At 41.2% G+C, this 18,089-nt stretch overlaps 1 protein-coding gene across 5 annotated transcripts; it reads left to right on the top strand.

Moving 5' to 3' along the window:
* The first annotated feature begins 8,284 nt into the window (after positions 1-8,284).
* Positions 8,285-12,914, top strand: LOC133916954 (protein NPGR2-like). 5 transcript variants are annotated; one of them, XM_062360863.1, is made up of 7 exons: positions 8,285-8,700; positions 9,135-9,417; positions 9,478-9,526; positions 10,084-10,333; positions 10,446-11,659; positions 12,032-12,182; positions 12,325-12,914. In XM_062360863.1, the coding sequence occupies exons 2-7, from the start codon at positions 9,278-9,280 to the stop codon at positions 12,654-12,656; spliced, it is 2,136 nt and encodes a 711-aa protein (XP_062216847.1). In that variant the 5' UTR covers positions 8,285-8,700; positions 9,135-9,277; the 3' UTR covers positions 12,657-12,914. The 5 variants fall into 5 exon arrangements, with proteins under 5 accessions (XP_062216847.1, XP_062216843.1, XP_062216845.1 ...); XM_062360859.1 differs by having other exon boundaries at positions 8,287-8,700; positions 9,135-9,526; XM_062360861.1 differs by having other exon boundaries at positions 8,287-8,708; positions 9,250-9,526.
* Positions 12,915-18,089: the final 5,175 nt, after the last annotated feature.

Raw genomic sequence — 18,089 nt, 5'->3', positions numbered from 1 at the left:
TCTCTTCCTGCTGTAAGCAATATTACGGTCTGAAATTCGGGCTGCAATTAGAGCTACGATCACGGACTGCTGCTGCTGCATGCCTTCTGATACAGCAGACCGATCATCATTTAGAACACTGATGCAAAGGTCCCGGTGTCATATCAACGTGGAGATTTCAATGGCTATAATCATGGCCATCACCCACTCACCCGGTAGTTTGAGAACGAGCTTACTCGAAAGGAGTGATGTAATGTTACGAGTGAGAGTTAAGTAGGAGGCAAATCGGTTTAGATAAATTAGGTTAGAAATAAATTAGAATTAGAAGTCTAAGTTCAAATTGAGATAAGTTAAGGAGTCCAAATTAGTTATGGTTGGAAAGAGTTAGATTCAGTTCAGAATTAGGAAGGAGATAGATAGAGTTGGATTCAGATTGAGACTCTATTAGTTAGCTAGTTATATATTGTTGACAATAGCCGTGTATTATAAAGTAAGTAATGAGAATTAATCCAGTCTCTCATTTACTAAGTAAATGTGTATGTGCGGCACGCACATGTATTTATTCAACCACCGCATTTGTAAATAAAAAATGATGTATCTTTGTCATCACTTAAAAATAGTGTGATAACCGGGGTTAAAAACCTAATCACAGCTACCATGACTTGAAGAATAAGGACACATATTGTAGAAAAAGAATAAACTCTTCGGGCCAATGGGTCACTGAATTCTCTTGAATGTTTGAACCAAACGAATCTGCATTGACAATGCTTTTCTTTATAGCTGGACTGTATGCAAGAATATACTTATGATACAAGATATGGAGTCTTAAGCATAACAAATTGCATGGTTTTCTAAGAGATAGAGAGTTCGTCTTACAATATTTGCAATCCAAACCCAAGGAGGGACCTGCATCCGTGCCGTAGCTGTGAGCAATCAAAAGAATTGAGCTCCTAGCAGGAACGTGCACGTGCAAGTGAGGGATCATAGTAAACGTGCACGTGCGACACACATGTGCAATTATCAACCACTGCATTTGTAACAACGATGCGCTTAACATCACAAAATTATATTTTCAAACATCTATTAGTTACGCATACATCAAATGCCTAATGCTCTTAACAATTTCCCGTATACAGGATGAGATGTCGTCTTCACATTTGTTCCTTTTATACTTCAGTAGGTTTATCAAAAAATTCTTCCTTAGTTGACTGTTCGTTACCATCCTGTATGTGCATTGCATGTCAATAACAAGGATCGGTGCGAAATGTGCATTGGTGTGCGTTGTAAAAGATTTGCTCTATGAATTATTGGTTCTAACATTTCTCCATTCTATGTGCGCTCCTACAAAATAATTAATTATCTCATTTGCACTTTAGAAATGAATCAATTATGTGAGGTTAGAAGCAAGATACTAATCATGAAATCGAGGAACACCATTCCAATACATCCATGTACATAATGTTCTTGGAGCTTCTTCCCATGGCATCTAAATCTTTATTTGGCTTAGCCAAAATCCGTGTTGACTGCTATGATACACCCCTCGATAATGCAACATACAGTTGTCCATGAGAAAACACATGCTCAGGTAGATAAATACCAACATTAGGAATGGTTTGTCCTTGAGCTTTGTTTATAATCATTGCAAAGCTAAGGCGGATTGAAAATTGTTTCCTCTTGAACCTGAAAGTAAGTGAAATGTCCTTGAGGGGGACAAAGGGGTCCTAAGAATGAACACACTCTTTCCAGTATGTTAGCCGCCAACAATCTTTGCATTAAGAATGAACACCCTCTTTTCATCTTGCTATATCAACAATGAGTACAAACAAGATTCTTCTCAAACTTGAGCTTAGGTAATCATCGGATTAAACCTAGGGCACTCAAACGAGTAAACAAATCAAAGCTCATATACCTTAGTCTCTAATACCATATCCAAAGCTCAGAAGAAGACTATGCAATCAAACAACAAGAAGAGCCAAGAGACTCAGAAAAATCAGCTCCAAAAACTCGCCCAACTCTGAAAATTCGGCAAATCAAAGCGCTAGAAGAATCACGAACTCGAGAAGTATCGTGTTTGAAACATACTTCCAAGTCCTCATTTAGCAACTGAGATACAAAGAAAAGATTATATCCCAGATACTCCACCAAAACCACATCTTTAAGAGTAAAACTCTCATTTACTCTTACCATACCTTTAGCCTTCACTCTTCCTTTCTGATCATCCCCGAAAGTGATGTACTTGTTCTGCTTCATCGTGGTGAGGCTGGAGAACCATGATGTATCTCTGATCATATGGCGCAAACAACCAGAGTCGATGAGCCACTTGTTTTCTAGGTTTCGACCTGCCACCTACATATGGGAAAAATAATAGGTGGATGACTCAGTCCTGGGCTTAGACAGAAATCCCTTAGGAATCCAGTACTTGGTCATCCGCCCTGAAGCAGTGAAGGCATGTGAATGCAAATCAACACTGGCACGTTGGAGGTGAGAACCACGATAAGGAAAACATGGTCCGCCAAAGCGCTGTGACTCAAAACCTCTTACACATGGACCAAAACCATATGAGTCATGGTAAAATCTACGTCGGATAAAGTCTCTGGAAAAAAACTGAAGAGCGTCTAAAACTCGTGGGCGAGAGCGAGGAAAAGCCTCATGTACACCAACAGAGGGATAATACAAATCCCGGATACTCCACTGCTACTCATGCCGCTCATCTCTTTTACGATGAAAGCAAAACCCAACAAAGTGACCCTCTCTCTCTGGCAACAGGTGCAGTGGTAGCATCTCTTTAAAACTCGGCTGCCAGTCACTCTAGGCTCTCTCATTGGGGCTCTCACCTTAGGTTGTGGAGCTTTGTTGTTTTGTGGTGCTGGATTCTTCTTGGTAAGCTGTGGTGTGGGTTTCTTCTTTATGGGTTGTGGTGTGATATTGATTTTGAACTTTTCAGCTTCTAGGTAGTAGGTATGGTGAAAAGAATCTCACTATGCCTATTGTAAGCAACTCTCTTAAATCCTAACCCAAGAGCTAAACCCGTCTTGTCAGCACACATCTTGGTCTTGACCAAGATCAAATTCATCTTTCCCTTTCCCTTTGAGTACTTCTCCACTAGAGAAAGGAGACAATCATTCTCATATAAGAGTTTCTGAACTTGCCCTCTAACCTAAATAAGCTTGTCCTAAAATACTATGCAAGTAGAACAGTTTGACTCATCAATCTAGATTCTAGCTCTTTAAGGCGTTTGTGTTTCAGTTCAACATCCTTTACAAGCGAAAGACAATTCTTGCAAGCACCTAAGAGAGTAGACCTAGACTCCTCCTCAAGGAGCTTCTTCTCGACATTTTTAAGCCGACTGGAGACTTGAGCATGCATATTCTAAAGCTCGGCAAGTTCAATCATAACCAACAAATAATTCTCACACTCTTCATCATCAGACCTAGACCTGAACAATGCACACTCAGAAGAAACAGGCTCACACTTAGGTCTAAGCTTCTTCAACTCATGCACAACTTTCTTAAGTAATCCATCCTGGCTAATGAGAACATCATTCAAGGTATCACTTGGACAAAAAGCTGAATGTAGGAAGGTAATACATCGGAGGGATCAAGCTCAGAGTTGATATCATTGTTATCATCCGCCATGAAGCAGAGGCCAGTGAAGTCTTTCTTCTTCTTCTTCTTGTCCTTCACCGACAGCTCCTCCTCATCCGAGCTCTCCTCCTCGCTAGAAGAGGTGTCAATATCGTTGAGAGCAGTCACGAACGCCCTAGAAGCCGCCTTGGCCGCTTTCTTAGCCATCTTGTGGCGGTTATTCTTGAAAAAGAGCATTTTGTTCCTCATCTTGTGCTTGTTGTGGTCATGGTCGCGGTCTTCTCTCTTCTTGAGTTTGGAGCAGTCCGCCTTGAAGTGGGTGGTATCACCACACTCAAAGCAAGCATAGGAACTGCCCCTCCTCTGGTCTCGGTGATTGTTTTAGAAGCGGGTGAACTTATTTACAATGAGAGCAATGTCCTCATCATCCAAAGTATCTACTTACTCCTCTATGATAGAAACCAAAGAAGACAAAGCAAAACCACTTGATAAAGTGTTAGCACAAGAGAAACTAGCTCCAACCTGATTACCACCATTCGATACAGAAACCAACGATATGTTCTGAGATAGGCGGTTTCCAAGATCTATCAGAACTGCATTGGCTATCTCGGTGGACTTGAGCTTGTTGAAGAGTTCATCATAAGTAAATATGTCATAACTTGATGACTCTTCAATGCTCGAGATCTTCACTTTTCATATGCTATGGTTAAGGGTATAGAGAAGTTTGATCGCTCTCTTGTGGTCAGAATAGGGCAGAACACCAGGGGATAGAAGATTGCTAACAATCCCATCAAAGCGAGCAAACATCGCATCCAAAGACTCTTCGGAGTCTTACACAAACATTTGATATTCTTGGTTATATGTGCTTTAGCGTCTAGCCTTAATATGATTACTACCTTCATGAAAAACACTAAGAGTAGATAAGATGTCCCATGTAGTACGGAGGTGCTGGATCCTGTCAAACTCATTTCGACTTAGACTTGCGAACAAAATATTTCTGGTCTTATTATTGGTCTCATACTGTTCGATTTGAATCTGAGTAGTGCGAGTAGCAGGAATCTCATAGTTGGAATCAACTATTTCTTGAATTGCCCCTTCATACGCACCTTCCAGTACGAAAAATATCGACCATCGAACAGAGGAATCTTCCCACTTCTCTCCATCATCGCCTACGGATTACAAAGCCAGTAAAGATCAACAAGTGATCAAACCAGCTCTGATACTAATTATAGGAACAAGACTGAGAACTAGAGGGGGAGTGAATAGTTATCTCAACAAATTTCTTGCAAAATCGATAGTCTTCACCTATTTGGATCACCCAACGCATCTCAAAACTCAAGCAGAAGCAAAAATAGAGATAAATTTTAACAAAAGAAAATCAAGACAACACAACTCCACGGATGTTATATAAACCGTATGTTCTTTAAGATCAATCCATGTGTCTTAGTACTCGAAAGATCATAAATTGCAAAAAAATAAGAAAAGATAAATAACGAGTAACGAAATTCTTCAAGTTAATTGTCTAGAGACAAGAAAATTTAAGACCTCATCACATAAGAGTGTGTATATGAATTTTATGCCTCTAGCAATAAGAAGAATGACCTCATAAGGTGCTGGAATTTCAACCCAAAATTCAAAACGAAAATCAAATCTGAAAACCGAAAAACTTGAAAACTTGCTAGTGAATCAATAGAGAGAAACGAGAAGAGGTGAGCACAATAATATGAAGAAAAATAAACTTTATTGTAGCATATATCAGTCCAATTTTAGACTAATTACAAAGATTTTTTCTTACAAAACTCTCGCCTAATACATATGCTAAACACTCTTCTTCCTCTTTTAAAACCATAGCACAAAACTCTCATCTAGATGGCACAAGAGGCTCAATATTGCTGGTTCATCTCCTCCCATAGTCTTACTCCTCTATTTATAAGTCTAGAAAACTTTTACCCATAAGTTTTCTATTTTTCCAAAATACTCATATCTTGTTGTACACTCCTACCTACTATCAAGAATATTTTAGTTCATTTTCTTATCGATTCATCGGACGGCCGCGACGCATTCACGACTTAGCTTCGCATTAACGCAAGCTTCACAATGGTGCAACATACGCCTACAGTCCTCCCATGGTTTTATGACTAAATCGTGAAACCCTAGTACACTTCTCAAAACGTAACTCACCACTTGATTACATCTTATGCAAGCGCTCCGATATCGACACATATACTCCATCTTACGATCCTGACCGCCGACAAGTCTCTCCCGCTGCAGATCCCTCAGACCACCTTGTCACTTGCACCGACATCCCCTTCATTTGACTTTATCAATACGTCGTCTCCATCCACCTTCTATATTTTGCTTTACCTCTACGTGTTCAGCTAGTATTACTCTTGACTCCGTCCAGCCTCCTTGATTGTTCAACACTAAGTATTTCGCTTGGCCCCGATTATCCCACCATCGATCATCAAGTTATATCTATTACCTACACATCATAAGACAAGCAAATACATATCTCCAACTCTAGTTTCAGTTAATCTATAATCAATATTCTCAAATAAAATCTCAAATCAATTCAAATCACATTAAAACTCATATTAAAAAAATGCTGGGAAGGATCAAAATCAATGCGGATGCCGCTTTTTTCCGGGAGAAGTGCCTTGCGGGGCTGGGCGTGATTGCAAGGGATGAAAACGGGTCTGTCCTCTCCTCTGGACAGGTGCGTTTCTACTGCTCTGACGCTGAGGCCGAGCTTCCTGCTTGCAGGGAAGGTCGACACCTGGCTCTCCAATGGTTAGACCAGACCCTCTCCGATCACTCTAGAGAATGATTGCCTCACGATGTGCTCAGCGCTCAATTCAATGGAGGAGAACCGTTCTCGTCCAGCGCTGTTGCTAAAGGAGGTCAATGTGCTCGTCGATGAGCTACGGGAGGTTGAGATTGTCCATTATCCTAGAGATCAAACTAAGGTTGCTGATTAGCCAATAATGCTGGTAAGGAGACGTCGTCAGCTCCAGTTTTTTTTTTTTTAGGTAAGCTCCAGACTTTGCTACACATGTTGTGGCAGCTGCCGGAAACTGTTGGATAATAACTCAAACATCACAGGAGTAAAGTCATAGAGGAGTACTATAAATAGTTATAGTCGAATGTGACTAAAAACACATGTCATACTGGATACTTGTACATGTAATCTCATACTATCATCAATAAAGATATATCTCTCATAATTTTTTTTATCTCCGTATTAAAGGATTTTACCACGTTAAATCTCATGCCTCCGGTCCATCTTCCTAACAGTAATCCTGCTTTGATCTAATAAAATCTCAACCCTTCCTGAAAAAAAAATTCTACTGAAGAATCGACAGGAACTGTTGCTTAGAGATAAGTCCATGCATGTTTAGTATTAAAATATCGACCCTCGAGGTTAGTTTCTGAAAGATAGAGAGAAGGTGACAAGAGCGACACTACATGTGCATGGAGTCGTCTCTTCAGCCTGCGTTGCCATGCAGCATCAAGCTATCAATGCGTGAAATCACTGGGACGAATCGTGAGATACTGCAAGAACCATGTGCCCGAGGCAGCTGAGCTCTATGGAAAGAAAAAAAGGACAGCGTGGTAGAAAGCGCAGTACTGCCACCCCGTCAGGCATCAACTCCTAGTGCATTCATGCTCGCAGTTGCAGTGCAGTGCAGTGCCGTGCATCGTCTGCGGTAAAAATGGCCGTATGTATCACCTGCCTCTCGACGGTAAGTGTGAGTTTGTAAGTGCTCTCTGTGTGTTTTCTTTCTTTGAGCGGAAGAGGGCCATGTGGTTTGGTGGTACCTGGTTCGGGATCTTTTTTATTTATATATACTTTAAATCAAAAAATTGTGAATAGATATGTTTGTTTTGAAAAATTACAATCTAGATCTCTGGTTTAGAATCTAATTCTATAATTTTTCAAAACAAACATATATATTTACAATTTTTATTTGAAATATACAAATAAAAAATCCCTGGTTCGGAACTAAGCAGGCCTTGTGGCCCAGCTCGTGGATCTACCCAAAACTCATTTAATTGAACTAAAAATTTATTTCTATCTAATAATTTAATAAAAATAAATTAAGTAATGACTCAGAATAACCTATTAAATACCCACTTGCATCTGTACGGACCAGGCTTGCGGCCCAGAAATCAACCTGATTCTACGGCTCGGCCTACGGAAACTTGGGACTGCACGGCCCAACTTGCTGAGTTCTATAGGCCCAATCGTGTGGGCACGCGGTCAAAGTCAGGCGGCTGCGAGAATTGGAGTGGGCCCGGTCTCCAACGAGCATTAGTGGGCTGTGGAGTGAGATACACTCAATGACACGTGGGCCCGTGCTGGAACAGCATGTGTGTTCCGGTAAAGTAAGCTGTTTTTTTTCCATTTATCCTCTGTTAATTAAGTAAAAAGAATCAAAGCGGAAAAGGCTGGTGTGGTTAGTAGAGAAGGTTATACCCTAAGTACATGAGATCAAACTTCAGATTTGTTTTTGGTGTGTCTTATTAACTTAGAATTTTCTTTTAAAAGTAGAAAACATATACAACGATAGTAAAATATTTATAATATATATATTTTAATTTTTAAGCTCCACGTCTCTTACGTCTGTGATGTGGTATTGTTTGGGTGTAGGAGTTTCTAAAAAATCAAGGCGTGGTCACATGGGACCCACGTACGGAACGCTTGGAGATGCAGAAAGTAGCATGCATGTTTCCAACGAGCCCTCCGATTTTTCAAAGATTGGCCTTTCGAAGGCCAATGAACCAGACTCGTCAACCAGCAGATAAACAATTCCTGGCGGGTGGCTGGTGCGGATGGAATTATTCCATCGCGTTTCTTGGATTTGGCTCCGGAATTTGAAGTGATCGAGGATCGCTTATCCCCTTTGGACTCCCATCTCAATCCCATCGCCCCTTCCGTTGCTTGCTCGGAAACCCCCACGATCCCGGCGATCCTTTTGGCCCCCGATTCGGCCAAGATCCAATTTTTGCCGGATTGGTGCTCGGAGCGGTCAAAGCGGGAGCAAGATTGGACTTTGATTAGCCATTTCTGTTATTTGCGGGAAGGAAGGAAGGAAGGAAGAAAGTCGGAGATCGAGTTTTCCCTTGTACGGCGAAGGTGAGCGGGTTCGTTACTCAGTTGATGATAGCCCATTCTATTGTGAATTTAGGCCAGTAGAATTAGCATTTACGTGTAGAAATTCTTTTTCTATTTTTTCCTTGGAAAACAAAGAATATGAGTTTTGCAATGCGTTGATAGTGGAAATTAGGAGGGGATTTTCAATGGATAATTTTCATATGCTTTTGCCTAATCCGCACGAGTTGGACAAAATACCATTCAGATTTCTTCAGCCTATGTGGTGGTGGCAAACTCATTTGTTTTATCAAGATTTTCATTTCTGGTACTGATGTATATGACTTTACGCAATCGTGAAACCCCCCAAATCCCAAATCCTTGCAATGCCATTCCTTTCAATATGGTCGCTGTTGCTAGCAACTGTAATATTAATTCTCCAAGGCATACTACCGAATTGTGACTATTTCATTGCGTAGGCCGTAGGGTCTAAACCTCCAGGACAACTGCTCAAATAGGACAAAGCTATACGGTGGTTAAAATCGCGGGTCCCAATATTTGAATACATTACTCAATGTAAGGTAATTGCAACAGGGAAGGCGAATGAACATGACACAGCAGGATGGTGGATAGAAAAGAGAGGGGGAGATTTAGTAAATTGTTTCATCGGATGTCAATGCAATGCTTGTGCTCTGGGGATCAGATGAACGGGATGGATGAAGTGGTCCAGACATCAGAGAAAATAATCATTAAGGATGGCATGGCCAGCAGGTATTCATCTCCAAATTTTGTGGGTGAGCAGCATGTCAACAATGCTCGCATTGAGGAAGCTGAGTTGTCCCTCCAGGGGGGTGGTTCCCTTAACTATGAGGTTGGTGCTACATTCTATGGCCTACATCTTCTCATGACAAAGCATACTGAACGCGAACTGTCCACAACTGAAGTCATTGAACTGCTATACTTGGGCTAGTCTGTGTATACTTGTCGCTTATACTGTGTGTTGAAACTGCCTTCACCATATTGTTTCATATAGGCATTTCTCTTATGGAACTGTCTCAATCTCAATTGCTATATGCTGTTTAGAAACTATCTGCCTTGGTCTTCCATTTCTTCTTAGTTCATCATTAGGCATATATTTATTAGTTCTCGTCAGATTAGTTGCAACACAGATACTTTACAGTAGATATTTTGAAGTTTGAACATGTTTGTTCCAAGTGTTGTTTCACGAAAAAGTGCAGTAAGTAGATAAGCACCACAACTGTTGTACTTTTTGTATGTTCATTATTACATTTAGGGTTGGTGTTCAACTTCATAAGCGTCTTCATATGTCTTGAAGTTATGACTGTAAGCTCGATAGCCATCAAAATTTGAATGTTCCATACCTGATTTTCTCAAATTGGTTGAGTGTAATGATTTAAAAAAATTCAGGAAGCAAGGGCATTGCTTGGAAGGGTAGAATACCAAAGAGGGCATATTGAAGAAGCACTTCGAGTGTTTGATGGGATAAAGATATCTACACTAATTCCTGGGATGAAAAGATCAATCTCTAGAAAAGTGGGGCAGCAGAAGCCCCATTCACATTCCAGCTCTCCGGTAATGCCCTTCCATGTTGTTACTATACTAATGGAGACTATGTATCTCAAAGCTATAGCACTTCGTGATCTTGGAAAGTTCGAAGGTATAGACTAGCCCCCACTGCTATGTACTTTGTATGGATGCCAATTATGCAATCTTTTGCTCATTTGTGCGATACTACTTCAAACAAACTTCAACTCAATTTGGTTTTGCAGATGCTGCACGTGAGTGCAGTACAATATTGGACATTGTTGAATCTGCACTACCTGAGGGTTTACCATCCAACTTTGGAAATGACTGCAACTTGAATGAAACAATATGCGGAGCAGTTGAGTTGCTTCCGGAGCTTTGGAAATTAGGTGGTTTTCCTGTTGAAGCTATCTCTTCATATAGGAGGGCTCTTGTTCGGAATTGGAACCTTGATGTAAAGATCATTGCTAGAGTACAGAAGGAATTTGCTATTTTTCTCCTATACAGTGGCTGTGAAGCCTGCCCTCCGAATCTTCAATCTCAATTGGATGGTTTATTTGTAACTCGGAACAATTTGGAAGAAGCTATTCTTCTTTTTTTGATTCTGTTGATGAAGTTCAATCTTAAGAGGGTTGAGAGAGACCCAACTGTGATGCATCACCTAACTTTTGCACTGTCCGTGTCAGGTCAGTTGAAACCTCTAGTTTGTCAGTTTGAAGAACTATTACCTGGTGTTCTAGACAATAGAGAGTGGTTGTACAGTGTTGCTTTGTGCTACCTAGCATCAGAAGATGATTTAACCGCACTGAATCTGCTTAGAAGAGAATTGAAGTCTGGAGAGGATTCAAATAGTCTCAAAGAACTTCTCCTGGCTTCAAAAATTTGTGGTGAGAACAATGAGCATGCTGAAGGTGTTTTATATGCTCGCAGAGCCCTTGCCAATCTATATGGAGGTTGTGACCAAATGGAGGCTGTAGCGGACCTTTTGCTTGGCATTTCCCTTTCCAATCAAGCTAGATATGCTACAACTGATACAGAGAGAGCTTCTCAGCAGCATGAAGTATTGGAGGTGCTTGGTAATGCTGGAAAGAAGATGCATGGCAGAGATTTTGGGATAATGTACAATCTCAGCCTTGAAAATGCTGTCCAGAGGAAATTAGGTGCTGCAGCTCATTTTGCCAAGAAGCTGTTGAAATTAGAGGCTGGGTCAGAATTGAAGACTTGGCTCCTTATAGCTCGAATAATGAGTGCCCAAAAACGCTATGAAGATGCTGAATGCATTGTGGATGCTGCGCTAGATCAAGCTGGGAAGTGGTGTCAAGGAGATCTGTTGCAAACCAAAGCCCAAATTCAGATTGCCCAGGGGCAATTTAAGAAAGCAATTGATACGTATACCCAGCTTCTTGCTGTGATCCAACTTAGGACGACAAGTTTTGGTGCTGGGATTTCTATGTTGCAGGTGGCTACCTTTTGTTTTAAATCAATTTTGGAGGGATTTATTTTTTGAAGGACAGTGAATACTCGATGTGCTTATATTTTTATCTCGTATATACCGAATCTACTTGAATGTTATCAACTCAGATTGGAATTTTTATCTGCTAGAGAAAGAAAACATCTCTTATCATCTCCTGAATCATGGCAGCTGGGATAATGCGCATCCTATAAGGATTAAAACACGGGCATTCAGTCTACATATTGAATTGCAATATTCAGGCTGATAGTATATTTTTTAGGAAGCAATGAAGAACATAATGTCGTTAGTTACATATAGTTGTGGGATTTCCATTTGAGAAAGGAAACCCTCTGATAGTCTTGTGCAACATTTTTGCAGGGCACTAAGGCTGATAGAAGGCTGGAAGTAAAGACATGGTATGATCTTGCCCTTTTGTACCAAAGAATGCTGCAGTGGAAGGATGCAGAACTTTGCATATCCAAGATAAGAGCTATCAGTCCATATTCCCCCATGGCTTCTCATGCTACAGGTGCTTTCTCTATTAATTATAGAGTAAATTCTAAGTATCTTTGTCAGTTATCAGCATCATATATTTGTATTATTAGAAATTCTCCTTTCATAATTCATGAATATTCTTTACCCAAAAGCTTGCATTCGTAGTATTTATGTAGAAGTTTACCATGCAGGAAAGCTACATGAAGCGAAAGGTTTTCTAAAGGAAGCTCTTCAAGCATACTCAACAGCATTAGACCTCGAACCTGAACATGTACCCAGTTTGATATCAACTGCTACTGTTCTTCGACAGCTTGGTGAGAGGCTCGTGCCTTCTGTAAGATGCTTCCTTACTGATGCGCTGCGACTAGACAGAATGAATCATGTTGCATGGTTCAACCTTGGCTTACTCTATGAAGATGAAGGCGACAGTTCAGCACTTGAAGCTGCTGAATGTTTTAGGGTCGCTGCTCTTCTTGAAGAAACTGCCCCAGCAGAACCTTTCAGATGACACCAATACTTTTGAGGGAATGTCTATGGTATAGGCAACTTTGACACATTTTTTTCAACTTTCTTGGAAAAAAAGAAGTTTTTTCCCCACTTCCTCAACTCCGACTTGTTGGATGAGTAGTGGATGGTGGAAAGTAGTGTATGTAAAGTGCATATAATAGAAACACATGTACAACAGCTCCTCAGTTTTATTTATATAACTAGACCTGATAAAATACCAGACCACACTTTTCTAGATATTATCAACATCTGTTCTTTATATCTTCGGAATTTTTTTATGCTTTTGTGATTTTACCCATTGAGTGATTAACCTTGTTAATTATGATTTCGAAAGAGCGCAAAGCAATGTTGTAAATACAACGTAATGTCAATACATTTTGAGGACAAATATCTCTTCAGTTTCTTCCCACTTATCATGTTTGGTGTTGCATTTTAGTTGGGAAGATAATTGTGAACCTGCATGGAGAGTATGGAGCCCTACCAGTGAATGAAAGAAAAGAATGGTGTTTCAGACTTTTATGTTCTTCATTTGCTCAATGTTGTGAATTGTGAGCATGTAACGACGGCGACCGGCCGGATTGCAGGAGGACGCTAGTACGCTACTGCCCAGTGCGAGTAAAGCACGGTTTTCACTCAGGCATGTGATCCGTTGGGTTCTGGTGTGCTACGCCCTCCCTTCCGTGAAGCACCGGCAATGCAGCCGCGCCCGGTATTCATGGGCCAGCTCGCCTCGGTGTAGCCGGCTAGCGGCGGAGCGCTGGGCTAGGCTGTGCTCCTGCTCCCACTCCGCACGGAGCGGTTTCGCAGGGCGCAGGCGCTGGCGCACGGGCGCCGGACCAGCCGTTCACGTTGCCGTCATAGGCGCTGTGGGATCGGCGCGGGTGCCGCTCGGGCGCCATCGCAACGGCACACGTCACGGCTGATTTTGGCAGAGTAAGGCCATTTTCAAGGGCTTTTCTTCGCGGGGGAGATTTTTATCGTGAAGGTATTCTCGTTCCCTTCAACGCTTAACGATTTTTTGAAAGTGCATCTAGCCCCTATATGTGGTTTTGGTAATTAATGACAATACCTATGGACTAATAGTGGTGTTGAGTTTGTTAGTAGGTTGTTCCATAGATGATGCATGGATGAGAGATATGCATGAGCTCTAGGTAAATGGGGAGATTGAGAATGCATCAAGATGAATGAGCTCTAAGTGATGCTCATAAGAAGAAGAAGAAGCTCAATAAGATTAGCAATAAGCTTGAAGGCTAAGTTACTTGTGGAGATCAAGTAACTAAAGGTATGACTTGTCAATAGAGTTTTATGGACTAACCCGTGTGCTATGTGTTTAAGAATGAGTGGGGTTAGGTTCTATATGAAGATTGACAATATGCATGAAGGCTAATAAGTTACCTGTGGAGATCAAGTAACTTAAGGTATAAATGTTGTCATTTAGGTTTTATGGACTAACCCATGTGCTTTGTGCTTGAGAGTGAGTAGGGGTTAGGATCTATAAGAAGGCATAAGTTGAATTGAAATCACATATGCCAAGAGTGAAGAACAAAAGTGGACTCCATATATGAAAAAGTGAATTCCTTGAAGATGTCGAATACAAAGTGGTTTTCTATGGCAAAACGGTGAAGGGCAAGCAAGACTCGGCTGCGATGGACCATCCGTGGTGAAGGGCAAGCAAATGGCTTGGCGCCGAAGGACCAAGGCGGTGGTGAAGAGCGAGTGAAGGCTTTGCGCCGATGGACCGTGCGAGGCTATGGGGAGCTATGGATGATTCACATAAATCATATGAAGAATCAAGAAGAGATGGAGTGAAGATTTTATGGAAGTTAACAACCCTCAAGGTTTGAAAGAAAAGAAGCGGTACTTGAAAGTTTTCAAATGCTCAAAGTGGTTCAAACGAGTTTTATCTTTGAATTTGAGTATAGGTATGCCGCACTATTAAGAGGGATGCAACGTGAGCTAATTGTCGCGTCTCAGTGCTCAAGAGTTCCCAACCAAACCCAAAGTGAGAGTTTGTTGTTAAGAGTCCGGAGCGGAAAGTGGGGAAGTGTCCAAAATAGGTTTTGGAGTGTTCCTAATTTGATCCTATGTGTTTTAGGTTATGAATTCAGTTGGGATGTGTAGCCCTCTGAATAAGCTTTCCATAGAGTCCAAAATCGTCGAAATCGGACTCCGGGATCAAAAGTTATCGCCGTTTTTCGGAGGTCAGCTGTGCTGTGGCCGGAGACTCCGGTGTAGGCCGGATACTCCGGTACCTGGAAAGGCCGGAGACTCCGGTGAAGTCCGGATACTCCGGTACCTGGAGTGGCCGGAGACTCCGGGAAGTCTCCGGGGGTGTTTTCTGGGTTAAGTGTCGACCGGAGACTCCGGTGTAGGCCGGATACTCCGGTAAAAGTCCAGAAAAGTGCGTAACGGCTAGTTCTGACACATTCTGTGACCGTTCTGACGTCGTATTTGGATTTAGGGCCGGATACTCCGGTGTTCACCGGATACTCCGGTCAGTTCTGTCAAAAACAGTAACGGCTAGTTCTTTGGAGTGGGCTATTTATACCCCACTCACCCTATCCTTTGGGGCTGCTGCAAGGGCACGAAAAGAACATCCTCTAGAGCCAAAAGAACTCCCTCCCACTCCATTCTAGTGTGTGATTTGAGAAGAAAAGTGAGTTGGGTTGAGAGATTGGAAGATTGAGTGCAAGTGAAACAAAATCCGATCTTGAGCACTTGAGTTCTCGGCAAGAAGTTTGATTGCGTTTGTTACTCTTGGAGGTGAAGCCTCCTAGCCGGCTAGGTGTTGCCCGGTGAGCTCCCGCGCGTGTGGTGAGCCGCGGGAAAGTTTGTGAAGGTCGATCTCGCCTCCGAAAGGAAAGAGATAAAGCTAGTGGATCGAGGAAAGCGGTTGAAAGAGACCCGGCTCGTTGGAGCTTCCTCAACGGAGACGTAGGATTCACGGTGGTGAATCCGAACTTCGGGAAACAAATCTTGTGTCTCCTCTCTTGTTTCTTTACTTTTGAGTTCTTGTTCAAATCTTTGTGCATATTGCTCGATCTACTTGTTTGTGTGTATTTGAGTGTAGGTTCTTCGTGGATCTACTTGGAATCATCTCCGGGAACACACGACATCACTTGGTTTGAGCTAAAACTCTCTACACATCCATTTCATTCAGTTTCGGGCTCTGTTCTGTACAGAACCCGGAGAATCCGGCCTTTACCGGAGTTTCCGGACCTGTACACACCGGAGTATCCGGACTACACCGGAGTCTCCGGTGAACAGTAATTTCAGGCATATGAACAGTATTTTCAGCCTTTTTCAATTTAAGTTTTATTGCATATCTCTTACTAGAATTGAGTAATTTTTGTCACCTTAGGATTGTAATTTCCACACTTTATTTAGGGTGATTGTGCACTAGTTGAGCCTAGCATATTTAGGTTTTCTCTTGTGAAAAACTCGTTAGTTTATATTCCGCTGCAAGTTTAGGCCAACGGTAGAAAGGGTTGAATTTTTGTAAAAACGCCTATTCACCCCCCCTCTAGGCGACATCATTGTCCTTTCAATTGGTATCAGAGCCAAGTCTCTCTTTTCGGGCTTTACCGCCTAGAGAGTAAAAGATGTCGACTAGTGGATTAGTGCACTTAGAGACACTCCTTTTAGATGGTTCAAATTATTGTGATTGGAGTACTCGCATGCTTAATATTTTTAGGGCCATGGGTCCTCAAATAGAGCGAGTTGTAGATGTGAGCATTTCTCCTCCTAATGATAAACTCATATCACCCCAAGAGGAAGAGAAATGCATACATCTTAATGCTCAAGCTACTAATGTCTTATTTGATGATTTGAGCATAGATGTTATTGAATCGATCTTGCCGCTTGAGGACGCTCATCTCATTTGGACTACTCTCAAAGAAAGATATGACAAGCCCAAATGTGATGAAGAACAACTTCTTCCAAAGACGTCATTTGTGGAATGCTCTACTTCATCATCACACCATGAAGAGCACCAAATGACTTTCTCTTTTGTCCAAGAGGATGTCACTCCGTCATCCACTTCACCAACATTTAATAATGAGCAAGGTAATGAAATGGTGAGTGTGATAAGTGAGTGCCCAATCTCTCATTTGGACTTTAACAACACTTGCAATGAAATTTTCATATCTAGTAATGTTGTTAAACCTTGTATATCATCTATTGCTAAAATTCCTATTTATCATGATGATATAATTCTTGGTCCTCATAGCGATACATCTATTTCCACTAGTACTTGTGAGACTAACCTTTTGAAGGAAATAGAAGTCTATGAGAGACAAAGTCTAGGTGGAGAAGCATCCACCTCTCCAAGATGCTCATCTCTTTACACCGAATCTCCATTATGCCTTATGGCAAAAGGTAAAAGGAAATCGGTAAGTGAGATAAATAATGCTAATGCTAGTTCTAGTGCTAGTGATAGTGATGAGCTCGGGTTTGATATTTTGAGCAAAAAGAATATGTCTAAAATGATCAAGCTCTTGCGTATAATACAAGATCATGAGGAAAGCCTAGAGAGGCAAGAGGAATTCCTCATTGAGAAAATTGAGGAATTTAATGCTTTAAATGTGAAATATGAAGAACTTGAAGAATCTCATAGTTCTTTATCTAATCTTTATGGGGATCTTAAAGTTAAGCATATTTCTTTGATTGATAAATTAGATGCTATGCCTCTAGTGGATTTAGAAAAATCTTGTCCTAATTGCAATTCTTTATCTATGGACAAATCCACTATTTCTCCCGTTGATGATGCTTGTGCTACTAACTCTAATTCTTATGTAGCATCTTTGAAGAAAGAAAATATTGAGTTAAGGGCTCAAGTTGAAAAGCTTACTAGCAAGCATGCGGCCTTGCAAGAAAATCATGATGCGCTTGTGTGCTCTCATGAAAATCTTGTGGACTCACATGCCATGCTAGAAATAGCTCATGAGGTAATCATCACAACGGTAAAATCCTATAAACCTCATGTGGACATTAGCACACATTCTTTTTCTAATGTAGATTTAACATGTGCTAATTCTAGCAATTCATTTAATGTCAATTCTATGTCCAATGATGAATTGCCTATTAATTTTTGTTGCTCTAAAGCTAATATTTTCCCTAGTGTTACTTGTAATATTGATAGCAAAGGGAAAAGTGAGAAGCACAAATATTATGGACTTGAAGCAAAACCCAATAAGAAGATAGCTCATATCAAGTGCTTCAAGTGCTCAAGCATGGGACACTATGCCTCTATGTGTTCCAACAAGGTTGATGACAAGACCACACTTCCAAAGAAGAAAACAAGAAGAAGCAAGAGGAAGTGTTATGGATGCAATGAGAAAAGACATGAAATTGCATCATGCCCCTACATGAAGAATGAAGGTCTTATGTCATCAAGGAAGAGGCTCACCGGCAAGGAAGCAAGCAAGAAGCAAGA

Source organism: Phragmites australis, chromosome 4 (assembly GCF_958298935.1).
Source record: "Phragmites australis chromosome 4, lpPhrAust1.1, whole genome shotgun sequence".
Taxonomy (NCBI): Eukaryota; Viridiplantae; Streptophyta; class Magnoliopsida; order Poales; family Poaceae; genus Phragmites; species Phragmites australis.
This window is presented reverse-complemented; position numbering and strand designations above follow the sequence as displayed.